At 53.6% G+C, this 15,076-nt stretch overlaps 1 protein-coding gene across 1 annotated transcript; it reads left to right on the forward strand.

Annotated features, from left to right (window-relative positions):
• The first annotated feature begins 2,771 nt into the window (after window positions 1-2,771).
• On the forward strand, window positions 2,772-14,978 carry CNKSR1 (connector enhancer of kinase suppressor of Ras 1). Its single transcript, XM_064363510.1, is given in 22 exon segments — window positions 2,772-2,850; window positions 5,586-5,743; window positions 5,849-6,030; window positions 6,973-7,057; window positions 7,478-7,519; window positions 7,596-7,700; window positions 8,349-8,408; window positions 8,497-8,565; window positions 8,888-8,989; window positions 9,529-9,599; window positions 9,670-9,743; window positions 9,858-9,964; window positions 10,042-10,072; window positions 10,458-10,619; window positions 12,194-12,278; window positions 12,448-12,519; window positions 13,274-13,347; window positions 13,494-13,555; window positions 13,650-13,749; window positions 13,823-14,001; window positions 14,318-14,527; window positions 14,529-14,978. Coding segments are annotated over 22 exon segments (2,145 nt in total). The 5' UTR covers window positions 2,772-2,798; the 3' UTR covers window positions 14,592-14,978.
• Window positions 14,979-15,076: the final 98 nt, after the last annotated feature.

Consider the following 15,076-nt stretch of genomic DNA (forward strand, 5'->3'; position numbering starts at 1 on the left):
ATTTGAAGCCAACTGGCTCACAAAATGAAAGAGGCTGTTAACACCAAGTGTGAAGGGATGGCATCACCAGATCTGGCCAAGTTCAGAGAAGCTGGAGCTCTTAATTTGCATGTGAAATTATTAAATGATGACAACACACATATACTGCATGGGCCAACCATGGGTGAAATTCAGACTTTGGGTCTCTGGGTTACAGGTAATGTGACAGGCTTTGAAGGCTGGGATGCTGCAGAAATTCTGAAGTAGGTGACACAGTCAGCTCCTCCCCACAGAATTAAAGCAATAATAACTCATATCAACTCCATGATACAGATTTCAAAGTACTTAACATCATCACAGATCTAAGGTCTAGGTATCTCCTTATGAAGAGGAAGAAACAGATTCAGAGAGGTGAAGTTGGGCCAAGTCACATAGCAATTGAGTGAAACTGATTTTATCTGATTATAAAGCCCTGGGAGTCCCCTGATCTGAGATGACAGTGATGAAAATGAACATTTAGTATGTGTCAGACATTTTTCTAAGATGAAAGCTCTTACTCTGGGGTTCAGAATTCAGGGGATCTGCCGGGCGCAGTGGCTCACGCCTGTAATTCTAGCACTTTGGGAGGCTGAGGCAGGTGGATCACCTGAGGTCGAGAGTTTGAGACCAGCCTGACTAACGTGGTGAAACGTCATCTCTACTACAAATACAAAAATTAGCTGGGCATAGTGGTGGGCACCTGTAATCCCAGCTACTGGGGAGGCGGAGAATCACTTGAACCTGGGAGGCAGAGGTTGCAGTGAGTCATGATCGTGCCATTGCATTCCAGCCTGAGTGACAGAGTAAAACTCCGTCTCAAAAACAAAACAGAATTCAGGGGATCCATAAACTTGGATGGGAAAAAAAATTATATTTTTATTTTCGCTAACCTCTATCCAAAATTTATGATTTCATTCTACATGGATTGAAGTAGTAGCAGTATTTTTGGCTTAGTCACCAATAGAAATCACAGGTATTTTCATATCAAATTGCAAATATCTCAAAATATTTATGCTCGTAATGATTTCTAAATCACAGTTGTTGTTAAACCACCGCTAAATTGTATGTGAGCACCTTCTGTTTCAGATGCTCCTGTGATGTAGCTGCCATTAACTGGGCACCTCCGGGCCTAGCAGTGGTTCAGTGACCAAAGGGTAAATCTGCCTGTTTTCGATAGGGCTTCTTCACTCTTCTGCATTCCCTGTCTTTAGTTGTTTGCTGATCAATATGTAAGAGGAGGTGAGTCAAAAATCACCCCACAGTTGGTTGACAACACACTATGGTCATTAAAAAAGGAAAATTTAACTTTTGGCCAGTCTTGTTAATGTTAATAAACATATCATAATATCATAGATTTGTGATTTTATTTTTTTGAGGTCGGGGGGTCCTGCTATGTTGCCCAGGGTGGCTTTGAACCCCTGGGCTCAAGTGATACTCCCCACCTCAACCTCTCGAGTAGCTGGGACATCAATTGGGTGCCAGTGCTCCACACCTCCAAATTTGTTTTTTTTTTGAGACGGAGTTTCGCTCTTTTTACCCAGGCTGGAGTGCAATGGCGTGATCTCGGCTCACCGCAACCTCTGCCTCCTGGGTTCAGGCAATTCTCCTGCCTCAGCCTCCGGAGTAGCTGGGATTACAGGCATGCGCCACCATGCCCAGCTAATTTTTTGTATTTTTATTAGAGACGGGGTTTCACCATGTTGACCAGGATGGTCTCGATCTCTTGACCTCATGATCCACCCACCTCGGCCTCCCAAAGTGCTGGGATTACAGGCTTGAGCCACCGTGCCCGGCCCAAATTTGTTTTTAAATATAGTTTTGATAATTGTTCTCATTACAATCCTAAGCATTTTGTTTTGTGCCTTTATATATTTATTTATGATACAGAGTTGTGCTCTGTTTCCCAAGCTGGAACGCAGTGGCACAATCTTCGCTCACTACAACCTCCACCTCCAGGTTCAAGTGATTCTCCTGCCTCAGCCTCCCGAGTAGCTGGGATTACAGGCGCATGCCACAATATCTAGCAAAGTTTTTGTATTTTTAGTAGAGACGGGGTTTCACCATCTTGGCCAGGCTGGTCTTGAACTCCTGACCTCAAGTGATCCACCTGCCTCAGCTTCCCAAAGTGCTGGGATTACAGGCATGAGCCACAACGCCTGGCCTGTTTTATGCTTTTATAAGCAGCTATTCTGAGAAAGCATTCATGAGCCTCACCAGATGCCAGAGTCCATAATGCAAAATAAAAGGGAGGCCAAACAGCCCAGTTCTAAAAGTTTTCGAGCTATCACTCAAATGCTGTGCATAGCTGCCCTTTGAAGTAGGGTCTGTTTTATCTGTTTTACAGACCTAGAAACTGAGGCACAGAAGTGAGGGTCAGCCCCAGTTCACACAGCTAACAAGAGCTGGCCTATGCACCCAGGGACCTGGCCCCTCACCTCTGTGCTTTGCTACTGAGCTTACCGCTCCTCTTGTGGCTTTTTCTTGAGGAGCCCAAGGGTCTGGGCCCTACCCCAAGATCTGAGGCCAGTGGCGCTGCCTCCTAGCTGGGGGCGAGATGACAGAGCCCTACGATGCCTGAAGGGCGAGGAAGGAGGCAGATGGGCGTGGGCCAATGGCTGTTGCTGCGCCTCACCTGGCCGTCTCTGTGGGCTCAGGTATGCAGTAAGCTCCGCCCAGGACCCAGCCCAGCCCCTCCCCAGGCCTGGGCTCTGGGAGCGGAAATTCCGGCGCCAGCAGGGCAGAACGGGAGCTGATTCGAGCTGGCGGAGCGGAGCTGGGCCATGGAACCCGTAGAGACCTGGACCCCCGGAAAGGTGGCAGCTTGGCTGAGAGGTGGGTGGGGCTGGGGTGGAGCTGGGCTCGAAGGGGACTAGGTGTAGTGTCCCTCAGAAGAGGGAGGAGGAGAGGAAAAGAAAAAAAAGCCTTCGGACTGGGCGCGGTGGCTCACACCTGTAATCACAGCACTTTGGGAGGCCCAGGTGGGTGGGTCATCTGAGGTCAGGAGTTCAAGACTAGCCTGGTCAACATGGGGAAACCTTGTCTCTACTAAAAATACAAAAATTTTTAGTAGAGCTGGGCATGGTGGTAGGTGCCTGTAATCCTAGCTACTCAGGAGGCTGAGGCAGGAGAATCGCTTGAACCCGGGAGGTGGAGGTTGCAGTGAGCCGAGATCACACCACTGCACTCCAGCCTAGGTGACAGAGTGAGACTTTGTCTCAAATGAAAAAAAAAAAAACCTGTGGATTCTATCAGTCTGTCAGTCAGCAAGTATTTACAGAGTGCCTACCAAATTCAGGTACTATGCTGGGCAGAGAGACAGACAAGATGACCCCAGGGGGCCCAGTGACCCAGAAGGGAGTCCCTCATCATTGCAGCAGCCCAGGGTGGTGATGGGGAGGCGGTGTCATGAAAACAGGAGGGAGGCCTGGCAGGCCCACGCCCACTGCATCTCCTTCATCTTCCCTGGCCCCAGGACCCAATGGGCTCTTGTTAAATCCATTTCATAGAGTCAGAAACTGACACACAGGGCCAGGAAGTGATTTGCTCTGTCTCTGGTGTCGTTTGTCCCCTCTCCACACCCTGAGCTCCTAGTGACAGAAGCAGAAGCCCTGGGCCAGACTGAAGAGATTGACACAGCCCCACCCTGGGGCTCCTATCCAAGGGGCAAGGTGCTGTCCAGGCTTAGCGAGCCCAGACAGATGGGAAACAACACACCCCACCGACAGACTCAGAGAAGGGAGGGCCTCTTGACGTGGTGCAGTTGGGGACAGGCAGTCAGGACACCCTTCCCAGAGTGGGGAGCTGGAGCCCACTGGAGGCAGGCTCAGGAGGATGAGCCTGGGTAAGGGCAGAGATTAAGGGCTGGGGTCAGACTCCCAGGCTGGATTCCAGGTTCACCTCCGCCACTTACCAGATCTGTGAGCATAGATCTGTTTTTCTGTCCATCAAATGGAAAAGGCAACTCTGATCTCATGAAGTAAAAATGAGACAATCATGGCAAGGCTCATTTGTAGCTCAACAGCCAGGTCTATTGGGAGGGCAGCAGCCCAATACAGTCACCGTGCAGGAAGGAAGTGGCTCAGGGGCCCATAGCCAAGGAGTGACAGGTTCATGAACTCCCAGTCCAGTGCTCTTAAGGTGACACAGGGAACACACACACCCGCCCCAGTGAAGGAGTCTGGCTCAGGAGGGGAAGAATTCCTTTGAAGAGTGAGCAAGCTACTTAACCTCTGCTCTGTGTCAATTTTCCCATCTGTAAACAGGATAATGATATTCTTTACCTCCTAGAAATGTGAGAATCGAATGTGTTAATGTATGTAAAGCTCTTATAGCTTTAGTTAGCACATAGTAAGTCCTCAATAGACACTTTTCTTATTTTTGAGTGTCTACCTTGTCCAGGCACAGGCTGGGGGATCCCCCAAATCCTGGGGGAGTGGGAACAAGAGGAGAGCCCCCCAAACCCAGCCTGGGAAGTTATGGAAGGCTTCCTGGAGGAAGTTAGGTGAAAAAGGAAGTGAAGGAGCTAGAAGAGCAGGAGAAATAGCACTAGTAAGGACCCTGGGGTAAAAGGGTGTTCCAGGAGCTGCAAGGAGTTAGTTCTGTGCATCTGAAGTGTTGAGTTTGAGGGGCTCTTCAGGAGATGATGCTGGAAAGGGAGGTGGCAGCCTGATCATACAGGGCCTGTAGGTCATGGTAAAGTCTGGCGGTAATAATATGGCTATTATTGACTGTCTCCCATGAACCAGACAATGGCCAGGGGCTTGGCATATGTCATATCATTTAATAAACACATGATTAGGTAGGTACTTTTATTATCCCCATGTTACAGGTGAGGAATGCTATTTCTTGCTCAAGTGTTTGCACTCAGGTCTCAGTGACTCCATAGCATCTTGTTCTTATCCCCTATATATCATTAGTTCTCAAACTTAAGGGAGTATCAGAATCACCTGCAGGATTCATTAAACTACAAACTGTGGGCTGGGCATGGTGGCGCACACCTGTAATTCCAGCACTTTGAGAGACTGAGGCAGTCAGATTGCTTGAACCCAGGAGTTCGAGACTAGCCTGGCCAACATGGTGAAACCCTATCTCTGCAAAAAATACAAAAATTAGCTGGGTGTGGTGGTGTGTGCCTGTAGTCCCAGCTACTTGGGAGGCTGAGGTGGGAGGATGGATTGAGCCTAGGAGGTCAAGGCTATAGTGAGCTGTGATTACATCTCAAGCCCCTGTCTCAAAAAAAAAAAAAAAAAAATACAAACTGCTGGGCCCCAACCTCAGAGTTTCTGATTCAGCAGGTGTGGGGTGAGGCCTGAGAATTTGGATTTCTAACAAGTTCTCCAGTGAGGCTGCTGCTGCTGGCCTGGGGACCACCTTTTGAGAGCCCATGCCCTATACTCTCCTGCTTCTCAACTCAGTGGCCTCATCTGTCAAATGGGCAGAGCAGCCTGGGTGTCAGGATTGTCATTAGGGTTAGACTTGAGGGAAAAGGGCTTTGCAGGCGTGAAGAACCAGCCCAAAATGTCCTGATGCCTCTGCTTTCCCTGAGCTGACCCCTGCTCTCCCTCCAGGTCTTGACGACTCCCTGCAGGACTATCCCTTTGAGGACTGGCAGCTGCCTGGCAAGAACCTGCTCCAGCTCTGCCCCCGTAGCCTCAAGGCTCTGGCTGTGCGGTCTCTGGGACACCAGGAGCTCATCCTAGGCGGGGTGGAACAGCTCCAGGCCCTGGCGAGTGAATGCTGGTTGCACTGGCTGCAGCTTCCACCAACCTGGGAGTGCTGATGGGGGGCTGGCTCCTGCCAGGGGAGGTGACTTGCCCTCTCTCTGGCACAGAGCTCCAGGCTACAGACAGAGAACCTGCAGAGCCTGACAGAGGGGCTGCTGGGGACAACCCACGACTTCCAGAGTGTAGTCCAAGGCCGCCTGGGGGACTGTGCCGAGACCCCGGTTGATGTCCTCTGTGCAGCTGTGGAGCTCGTGCATGAAGCCAACGCCCTCCTCTTCTGGCTCCACAGGTACCCAGGTTTGGGTGACGACCGAGGGACTCTTGTCATCCATGGCCTCCTCCAGGGTGTGGGAGAGAAAAACAGAGCTTGGCTCTTGTTCAGATATGGTGAGCCGGGCGCGGTGGCTCACGCCTGTAATCCCAGCACTTTGGGAGGCCAAAGCGGGCAGATCACTTGAGATCAGGAGTTTGAGACCAGCCTGGCCAACATGGTAAAACCCTGTCTCTACCAAAAATATAACAAATTAGCCAGGTGTGGTGGCGCACACCTGTAATCCCAGCTACTCGGGAAGCTGAGGCAGGAGAATTGCTCGAACCTTGGAGGCAGAGGTTGCAGTGAACAGAGATTGTGCCACTGCACTCCAGCCTGGGCGACAAAGTGAGACTCCATCTCAAAAAAAAAATAATAATAATAATATATATATATATGGTGGAGCAGGACAAAGGGATTAGTCCGCCTATGCAGAGCCACTGGGATGCCTGGGTTCCCACCCTACCCTCCAGCTTGTAATAATCAGTCTCATCAACAACTGCTGAATGGAGCCTCCCCAACCCTGTCCACTGGCTGCTGCTTGTCCTACAGACCCCACCTCAAATGTAACCTCCTCGGGGAAGCTTACCCTGTTGTACACTCTCAGAGCTATACTATTAATAATAATAACATTATAAACTCATTATCCAATGTTTCATGATACTCATCACAGCTGAAGTTAAATTGATATTGATGTATGAGGTCTTTAGTATCTGTTTCCACAGTGCCTAGAACAGGACTTGGCATGTGGTAGGCACAGGACAAATAAGTCGTGTGCTAAGCTCTTTATGTGTCTCAATCATCTCCTTTACTCTAAAACAAAACCCATCAGAGCAGGTATTATCCCCAAGTCTCAGGTGAGTAATTGGCTCTGAGTGGTTAACCAGTCCCTTAACCACTGTGCCATCCTTCCCCTGCCAGCTACCTCTTCTCCCACTTAAATGACTTCTCGGCCTGCCATGAGATCCGGGACTTGCTGGAGGAGCTGAGCCAGGTCTTGCATGAGGTAGGAAAACCAAGGGCCAGGCTTGGCCCATGCCCTAGAGACCAAGCTGGGCTAGAGCTTTTTATAACCTGTGAATCAGCCCAGGATCGGGTATGAGCATTGGGACGAGCGAGACAGGAAGAGAGGAGGCCCTGCTACTGGGTATGGGGCAATGGGGCCTGGGGTCTCCTAGCTGGCAGGGGAATTTTGACACTCAGGATAGGGTGGGAGGGGAGGGCATGTGTGGTGACTGCTGGGGGCCTGGTATCAGGGACTTGTGCCCTTGGGGTTGAAATGCTAAGGCCCTGTGTTTCTGGACAGGGGGCCAGTGTAGGGAAGGCAGGAAGGGACTGCAGGGACTCCTATCCTGCCCACAGGAGAAGGCAGTCCCCTTATGGCCCTTGCTCAGGGGAGGCCCCTGCTCTCTCATTCTCCTTCCAGAATGGTCCAGTGGCCGAGAAGGAGGGCACAGTCCTGAGGATCGTGAGTCTGTGGGGTGTGAAGGGAGTGGGGGTGGGACGATTGGGCTCAGACTAGATAGCCCGCTCTCCTCCCCCAGTGCAGCCACGTGGCCGGGATCTGCCACAACATCCTGGTCTGCTGCCCCAAGGAGCTGCTGGAGCAGAGGGCCGTGCTCGAGCAGGTGCAGCTGGACAGTCCGTTGGTGAGCCCTGCCTCTCACCTCTCACTTCTGACCCCTTGGCAGCCTTGTCTGGGCCCTGAAATATGGTCCAGGATACCACAGAACCTTGTGCTGCCATGGCTAGAAAGACATTTTTGTACAGATGCTAAAATGGAGGCCCAGAGGACTTGGCCATCGTCTCCTGTTGCTCTGCACCTCCCCAGTCCTGAGGGGCCACATGTGTGTGGTCTTAGGTAGCATGTTCCAGCCTTGGGATGGAGACGGGGCAGGGACTCCAGGGCACTTAGGAGAAAGGGAGAGAATATGACCTTTCCCTATTTAGCCTTTGACCAGAGAGAATATGACCTTTCCCTATTTAGCCTTTGACCAGTTGGGAAGACCGGAGCCCTATCCCTGCCCTTCCCTGCTAGTCCCTTTAGGAATGTTGCTGAGAAGTTGGTACCTCAGAAACCAGTGTCCTCAGATTCCCTCTGGCTCTTAGCAGAGGAGAAGGCAGAGGCCCAGGGGAGTAGCAAGTCCAAAGTCACACAGCAAGTCTGGGCAGGGCCAGCTTGGGGTCAGCTCTTGCCACAGTTCCACCCACCGTAGAGTCCTGGTGTTCGGTGGGGGTCCTGCCTGCTGGCCCTCTTGTCCCCCAACCCCCAGTGACTGCAGCCTCTGCCTCTGCAGGGTCTGGAAATTCGCACCACCAGCAATTGCCAGCACTTTGTGTCCCAGGTGGACACCCAGGTGAGAGTCCCACACCCTTCTCAGCCACCCACCCCGAGGCCCCTCACCTACCAGCCAGGCCAGCCTCAGGCCCCATTCCCCACGCCAGGTTCCCACCGACTCCCGACTTCAGATCCAGCCTGGAGACGAGGTTGTCCAGATCAACGAACAGGTGGTGGTGCGTGAGGAGAGGGACGTGGTGGGAGGTGAAGGGGGCACCAAGTGGGACCCAAGGCTGGTGGGTGGGGGAGGCAACCAAGGGTTCTGTCCCGGGGTGACAAGGGTTGTGGGAGCTGCCTTCCAGGAGATGAGCCAGCTTAGGCTGGTGAGAGCATCCTCTGCAGAGCCCCGGTGATGGGGCCCGTGGATGCTCCCAGGAGGCTGCATGAGGGAGGCAGAAGTGGGAGGCTGAGAGAGAGCCCCCAGCATGAGAGTGGGAGTTGGTGGTTGCTTCACAGCCTCCTGCCCAGCTTGATGCCAGCCAGTGTCTCTGTCCCCAGGTGGGATGGCCCCATGAGAACATGGTGAGGGAGCTGCTTCGGGAGCCAGCTGGACTCAGCTTAGTGCTGAGGAAGATCCCGATGCCGGAGACCCCCCCACAGGTACCTGCCCCACCACCCCCCAGCTGCCTTCAAACCCCCCAGTAGGTACCTTTCCCCGCCACCCCCACACCTGCCTTCAGACCCTCCCACAGGCATCTTCCCCCGCCACCCCCACACCTGCCTTCAGACCCCCTCACAGGCATCTCTCCCCGCCACCCCCCACACCTGCCTTCAGACCCCCTCACAGGCATCTCCCCCCACCACCCCACACCTGCCTTCAGACCCCCTCACAGGCATCTCCCCCTGCCACCCCCACACCTGCCTTCAGACCCCCTCACAGGCATCTTCCCCCGCCACCCCACACCTGCCTTCAGACCCTCTCACAGGCATCTCCCCCCGCCACCCCACACCTGCCTTCAGACCCCCTCACAGGCATCTCCCCCCGCCACCCCACACCTGCCTTCAGACCCCCTCACAGGTATCTTCCCCCGCCACTCCCCAGGTGCCTTTAGACCTCCCCACAGGTACCTCCCCCCGCTGTTCCCGTCACCTGCTTTCAGACCCCTGTCCCCATCACTCTGTTCCTGGTTGTTCCCCAGACGCCCCCACAGGCCCTGGACTCCCCGAGCCAGAGGAGCCCATCGCTGTCTCCACCCCCACTGTCTCCCAGGTAACAGGCTCTGCCCAGGTGTCTTGGTTGGGGGATCATGGGCTCCTCTCATTCCCCTTGCCCTCCCCAGGGCCCCATCTGAAGATGTCTTTGCCTTTGACCTGTCTTCAAACCCCAGCCCCGGACCCAGCCCTGTCTGGACAGGTAGTCTCAAAGCCCCATGGACGCCCTGAACATGGCATCTGGGCGCCCAGTTCTGACCCCAAGCCTGGGACTGGGCTCATGGACTTTTTCCTCTCTCTCCTTCCTCTTTGACAGACTCTGCCTCCCTTGATCCTGAGCCCCTGCCCATCCCCCCAGAACCCCCAGCCCTATTCCCAGCAGGGGTAGCAGAGACTCCAGGACTCCCTGAATCTCCTAACAAGGTAAGCTCAGGGGCTCAGCAAGGAGGCGGGTGGGTCTGGACCTAGATCCTTCTCTCACCCTTCTGATGTCCTTTCAGAGTCCTGTTGCTGGTCGGAAGAAATCAAAAGGTATGAGGTGCACTGGACTGGGTGGGGGTCCCCTGTCTGAGGAGCTGTTAGAAATCTTTACATGCTGGGCAAGATCACCCCCTATCCTTCCCACACAACCTCTCCTAGAAACACTCTGTTTCTGGGGTCAGAAAGAGCTGTGTTCCCAGTCTGGGCCTCTCACTAGCTCTGTGACTTTGAGCAAAAAGGTTAGCCTCTAGTCTTCAGTTTGCTCATCTCTTAAATAGGAAAGGTCATCCCACCTCAGGGATAACACATGTAGCGTTCTGAGCAGATCGTGGGTTCAGACATCTCACAAGGGGATGTTCATGGAGGGCCAGGGAGCAGGTTTGGTGGGGGCGCCTTGCCAGCCCCTCACTGCCCAGCTTGTGCTGTGCTGCTACAGGCCTGGCGACCCAGCTGAGCCGCCGGCGCGTGTCATGCCGTGAGCTGGGCCGGCCGGACTGTGATGGCTGGCTCCTGTTGCGAAAGGCACCTGGTGGCTTCATGGGCCCACGCTGGCGCCGCTGCTGGTTTGTGCTCAAGGGACACACGCTCTACTGGTACCCGCCAGCCCCAGGTAAGACCCCGTACATACAAACGGGTAAGCAAGTGAGTCACCTCCAGGCCTCGATTCCCATCTCTATTCTATCATTCACTCTTACTCCTGGTCCCAAGCTCTGATGTTCCCATCTGTAAAATGGGGCTCTCTTCAGAGAGAAATGAGTTACTATATGCATAAAAGCAGTTTGGAAAAGGTATCACAGAACATATAGGGAAAAAATCTTTTTTTTTTTTTTTTTTTTTTTTGAGGCAGAGTCTTGCTGTCACCCAGGCTGGAGTGCAGTGGCACCATCTTGGCTCACTGCAACCTCTGCCTCCCAGGTTCAAGCGATTCTCCTGCCTTAGCTGCCCCCACCCCTTGCAAGTAGCTGGGATTAAAGGTACCTGCCTCCACTCCTAGCTAATTTCTGTATTTTCAGTAGAGTCAGAGTTTCACTGTGTTGGCCAGTTGGTCTTGAACTCCTGACCTCAGGAAAATCTTTTTTTCCTAAGAGATAGGATCTTGCTATGCCCAGGCTTGTCTCAGACTCCTGGGCTCAAGCATTCTTCTTACTTCAGCCCCTCAAAGTGCTGGGATTACAGGCATGAGCCCCTCCATGCCTGGCTGAAAAATCACTTTTATTCTGCCCACTTCTCCTTCCCCTTCTGATATTCTGTCCATCCCAGTGATGGGCCATTCATTCACTCATTTATTCATTCAGCATTCAGGTGCCTACTGTACACCCAGCTCTAGACTGGGCACTATGGACACTCAGAAGAGTTGGGTAGTTTCTGCTTTTCCAGAACCTAGATGCCAGTAGGGGAGAGGGATGAACACACACTCAAGGACAATGTAGGGACCGTGCACTAAGATAAAGGGAAAACCCAAGGGACGTGTGGGAGCACAGCAGAGGTGTCCAGTCCATCCTAAGGAGTCCAGACGCCCCTCGACAATGCAGTACCTGGGGGTTAGTCGCTTGGGAAGGAGAAAGAAGACCAGGAAGGGAAAGCTCAGGGGTGTGAAGCAGTTCAATTTGTGTCTACTGAAGGAACAAATGCCTGAGCAGTCTCTTCTTGTTTTGTTTTTTGATTTTTATTTTCGAGACAAGAGTCCTGCTCTGTCACCCAGGTTAAAGGGCAGTGGCATGATCTCAGCTCACTGCAGCCTCAGCCTCCCGGGTTCAAGTGATCCTCCTGCCTCAGCCTCCTGAGTAGCTGGGACTACAGGCATATGCCACCATGCCTGGCTGTTTTTAAATCTTTGTAGAGATGGGCTTGTTTCCCAGGCTGGCCTCAAACTCCTAGGCCTCCCAGTGTGCTGGGATTACAGGCGTGAGCCACCATGCCCAGCCTTCAGGCCCCTCTTTTTTTGGCTATTCTTCTGATCTCTTTGGCTCCCCTTTCCTGGCTTAGAGGCATCCTTTGGCCACACCTCCTGCTCCCACCCCAGATTCCAGCCCTGAGCTCCAGAAACAGAGAAACTTGTTAGCAAACCCAGGAGATGCCTTCCCCCCTCCACAACCCTCAGGAGCCCGAGGGGTAACTAGGAGCTGACTGGGCCTTGAGGTTATTGGGCTTCCAACCTGACCCTCATGCTGTGATCCCCCCAGGATGAGAAGGCTGAGGGCCTCATCAATGTCTCCAACTATAGCCTGGAAAGTGGACATGATCAGAAGAAGAAATAGTTAAGTCTTGGGGTATGATGGGCTGGGGGATGGAGACAGAAAGGGAGAGGAAGGGTGATGGGGTGGCAGTGGGAGGTATGGCAGGTGGCTGGGGCACCCAGAATCCAGTCTTTCTGGGCTCTGGGTGGGCACACCCAGGCTGAGTAAGGCTCCTCCACTCCCTGGCAGTGTGTTTCAGCTCACCCATGATGTGTACAAACCCTTCATCTTTGCTGCTGATACGCTGATGGATCTGAGCATGTGAGTACCACCTCCCTTAGCTCCTCCTCTCATATAACCCCCAACCTCTGTGAGCTTGGGAGCCTGGGCTCAGGAGCCTGGAGATGCAAATCCCAGCTCTCTGAGAGTGTTTGATCAAGGTTCTCTCTCTCTCTCTCTCTCTCTCTCTCTCTCTCTCTATCTTTTTGAGACAGACTCTCGCTGTGTCGCCCAGGCTGGAGTGCAGTGGTGCAATCTCGGCTCACTGCAAGTTCCGCCTTCTAGGTTCAAGTGATTCTCTTGCCTCAGCCTCTCAAGTAGCTGGGACTACAAGCACCGGCCACCATGCCTAGCTAATTTGTTTATTTTTAGTAGAGACAGGGTTTCACTATGTTGGCCAGCCTGGTCTTGAACTCCTGACATTGTGATCCGCCTCCCAAAGTGCTGGAATTATAGGCATGAGCCACCATGCCCAGCGTCTCTCTCTTTTTTTAATTAAAAAGTTTTGGGGGAGATGGGATTTACTGTGTTACCCAGGCTGGTCTCAAATACCTGGCCTCAAGCAATCCTCCTGCCTCAGCTTCCCAAAGTGCTGGAGTAACAGATGCTAGCCACCGCACATAGCCGGTACTCACTTCTCTTCCCTGTTTCATCATCTATAAAATGGGTACATAAGAGTTCACTCCTCTCAGAGTTGCTCCAAGGATCATTAGATGATGATGTGGGTAAAAAGCCCCCAGCATACAGGAGGGCCCCAGTGGATGGAAACCCCCTGAGACCCGCTTGCTCTCCCTAGGTGGGTACGTCATCTCATTACCTGCATCTCCAAGTACCAGTCTCCAGGCCGGGCCCCCCCACCCCGAGAGGAAGGTGGGTGTCTCACAGGGTTGAGTGGGAGGAACCCTCACCTGAACCTCTGTTTTTCCTGAGATGGGGGCTGGGAACTCAAATGCCCTAGGCCACTCTCTGGCCTCCCTAAACCCTGTGGGTTCCCTAACTGCTCCTCCTCACCCCAGACTGCTACAGTGAGACGGAAGCAGAAGACCCAGACGATGAGGCTGGGTCCCGCTCAGCCTCGGTGAGTAGGGGGCCGCCTGGGGTAGGAGGTGGGGGTAAATAGCAGAGTGTGGAGTTCAGATGGAGACCCTCTGTGCTTTCCACCCTGCCTGCAGCCCAGCCCTGCTCAAGCTGGGAGTCCCCTCCATGGAGACACGTCACCTGCAGCCACCCCCACACAACGCAGCCCACGGACCTCCTTTGGCTCTCTGACAGGTGCTGGACTGGAGTTGGGAGCTGGGCTGGGGGCTAGGGGAGCAAATCCTCATCCTGCTCCTCCTTCCCACAGACAGCAGTGAAGAGGCACTGGAAGGAATAGTACGGGGGCTGAGGCAGGGTGGCGTGTCCCCCCTGGGCCAGCCATACCTGACTCTGGATCAGTGTCGGAGCTCTTTCATGCGGCGCAACCGAGACCCCCAGCTCAATGAGCGAGTGCACCGTGTGCGGGCGCTACAGAGCACACTCAAGGTTAGCTGGGGGCTCTGGGCACGGCAAGGGACTAGGCTCTGGGCTTCAGGCTTTGGTTTGCAGCTCTCACCTCCACCCTGGGCACCAGACTCCAGACTCGTATCTGGGCTCTGGGCTTAGCAGTTGACAATGGGCTCAGCTGTGGACTGGGCCAGGTTCTAGGTTCCAAGTGGGGATTTGGGTCTCACCTAGGCTCCTCGCACCATGCTGGCCAGGTGCTAGCTTCCAGGCACTAGACTCCAGAGTGAAGTTGGGGCTCGGGCTCTGCCTACTTCCTGGGGTGATCGTGGTCCCTCAGCCCCTCCTCTCCACATAGGCAAAGCTGCAGGAGCTGCAGGTCCTGGAGGAAGTGCTGGGTGACCCTGAGCTGACTGGGGAGAAGTTCCGCCGGTGGAAGGAACAGAACCAGGAGCTGTACTCAGAGGGCCTGGGGGCTTGGGGAGTGGCGCAGGCTGAAGGCAGCTCCTACGTCTTGACCTCTGACTCCAGAGAACAGTCCTTCCAGTCTCTGCCCTCTGACCCTGAAGATTCAGCACTCCCATCTCTGCCCCCTGACCCCAGAGAACAACCTCCAACCTCCTGACCTCTGACCCTGGCCAGCACCCTAGCTCCTGACCTTTGACCTGACGGCCACCTCAACCCTAGCCTCTGACGTGTCCAGAACAGAGCATCCCTGGATTTTCAGGGTGGGAAGTAGTACTGCTAGTCATGGTCCCACCCCGAGCTGACCCCCTCTGCCTCGGCCTCCATCATTCCCACTCCTGTCCCCCCGGAACTGGGTAAAGTGAAGTGAGCTTTGTGCCACCCTCTCCTCCCTTGCCAAAGAAGAAACTCTTCCACCTCATCCTCCCATCTCTGGGGGCACAGCCCTGCCCCCCCTCCCCAGTTCCTTGGCAATTCTCCCCCAAACCAGGTCTGCACAGGTGTTCTTTATTTTACATAAGGGACACTTTCCAACCAAATAAAGTCAATTTTTCTAAAAATGAGTCTATACGTATCTTTACTTTTGTATTAGAATTGGAAATCTGCCCCCCGGAGGGGACCGGAGTCAGTGCTCTTGGCCAGAGGATAGGTG

The sequence above is a fragment of the Aotus nancymaae genome, unplaced genomic scaffold (genome assembly GCF_030222135.1).
Source record: "Aotus nancymaae isolate 86718 unplaced genomic scaffold, 86718_ANA_hifiasm-v0.15.2.pri h1tg000053l, whole genome shotgun sequence".
NCBI lineage: Eukaryota > Metazoa > Chordata > Mammalia > Primates > Aotidae > Aotus > Aotus nancymaae.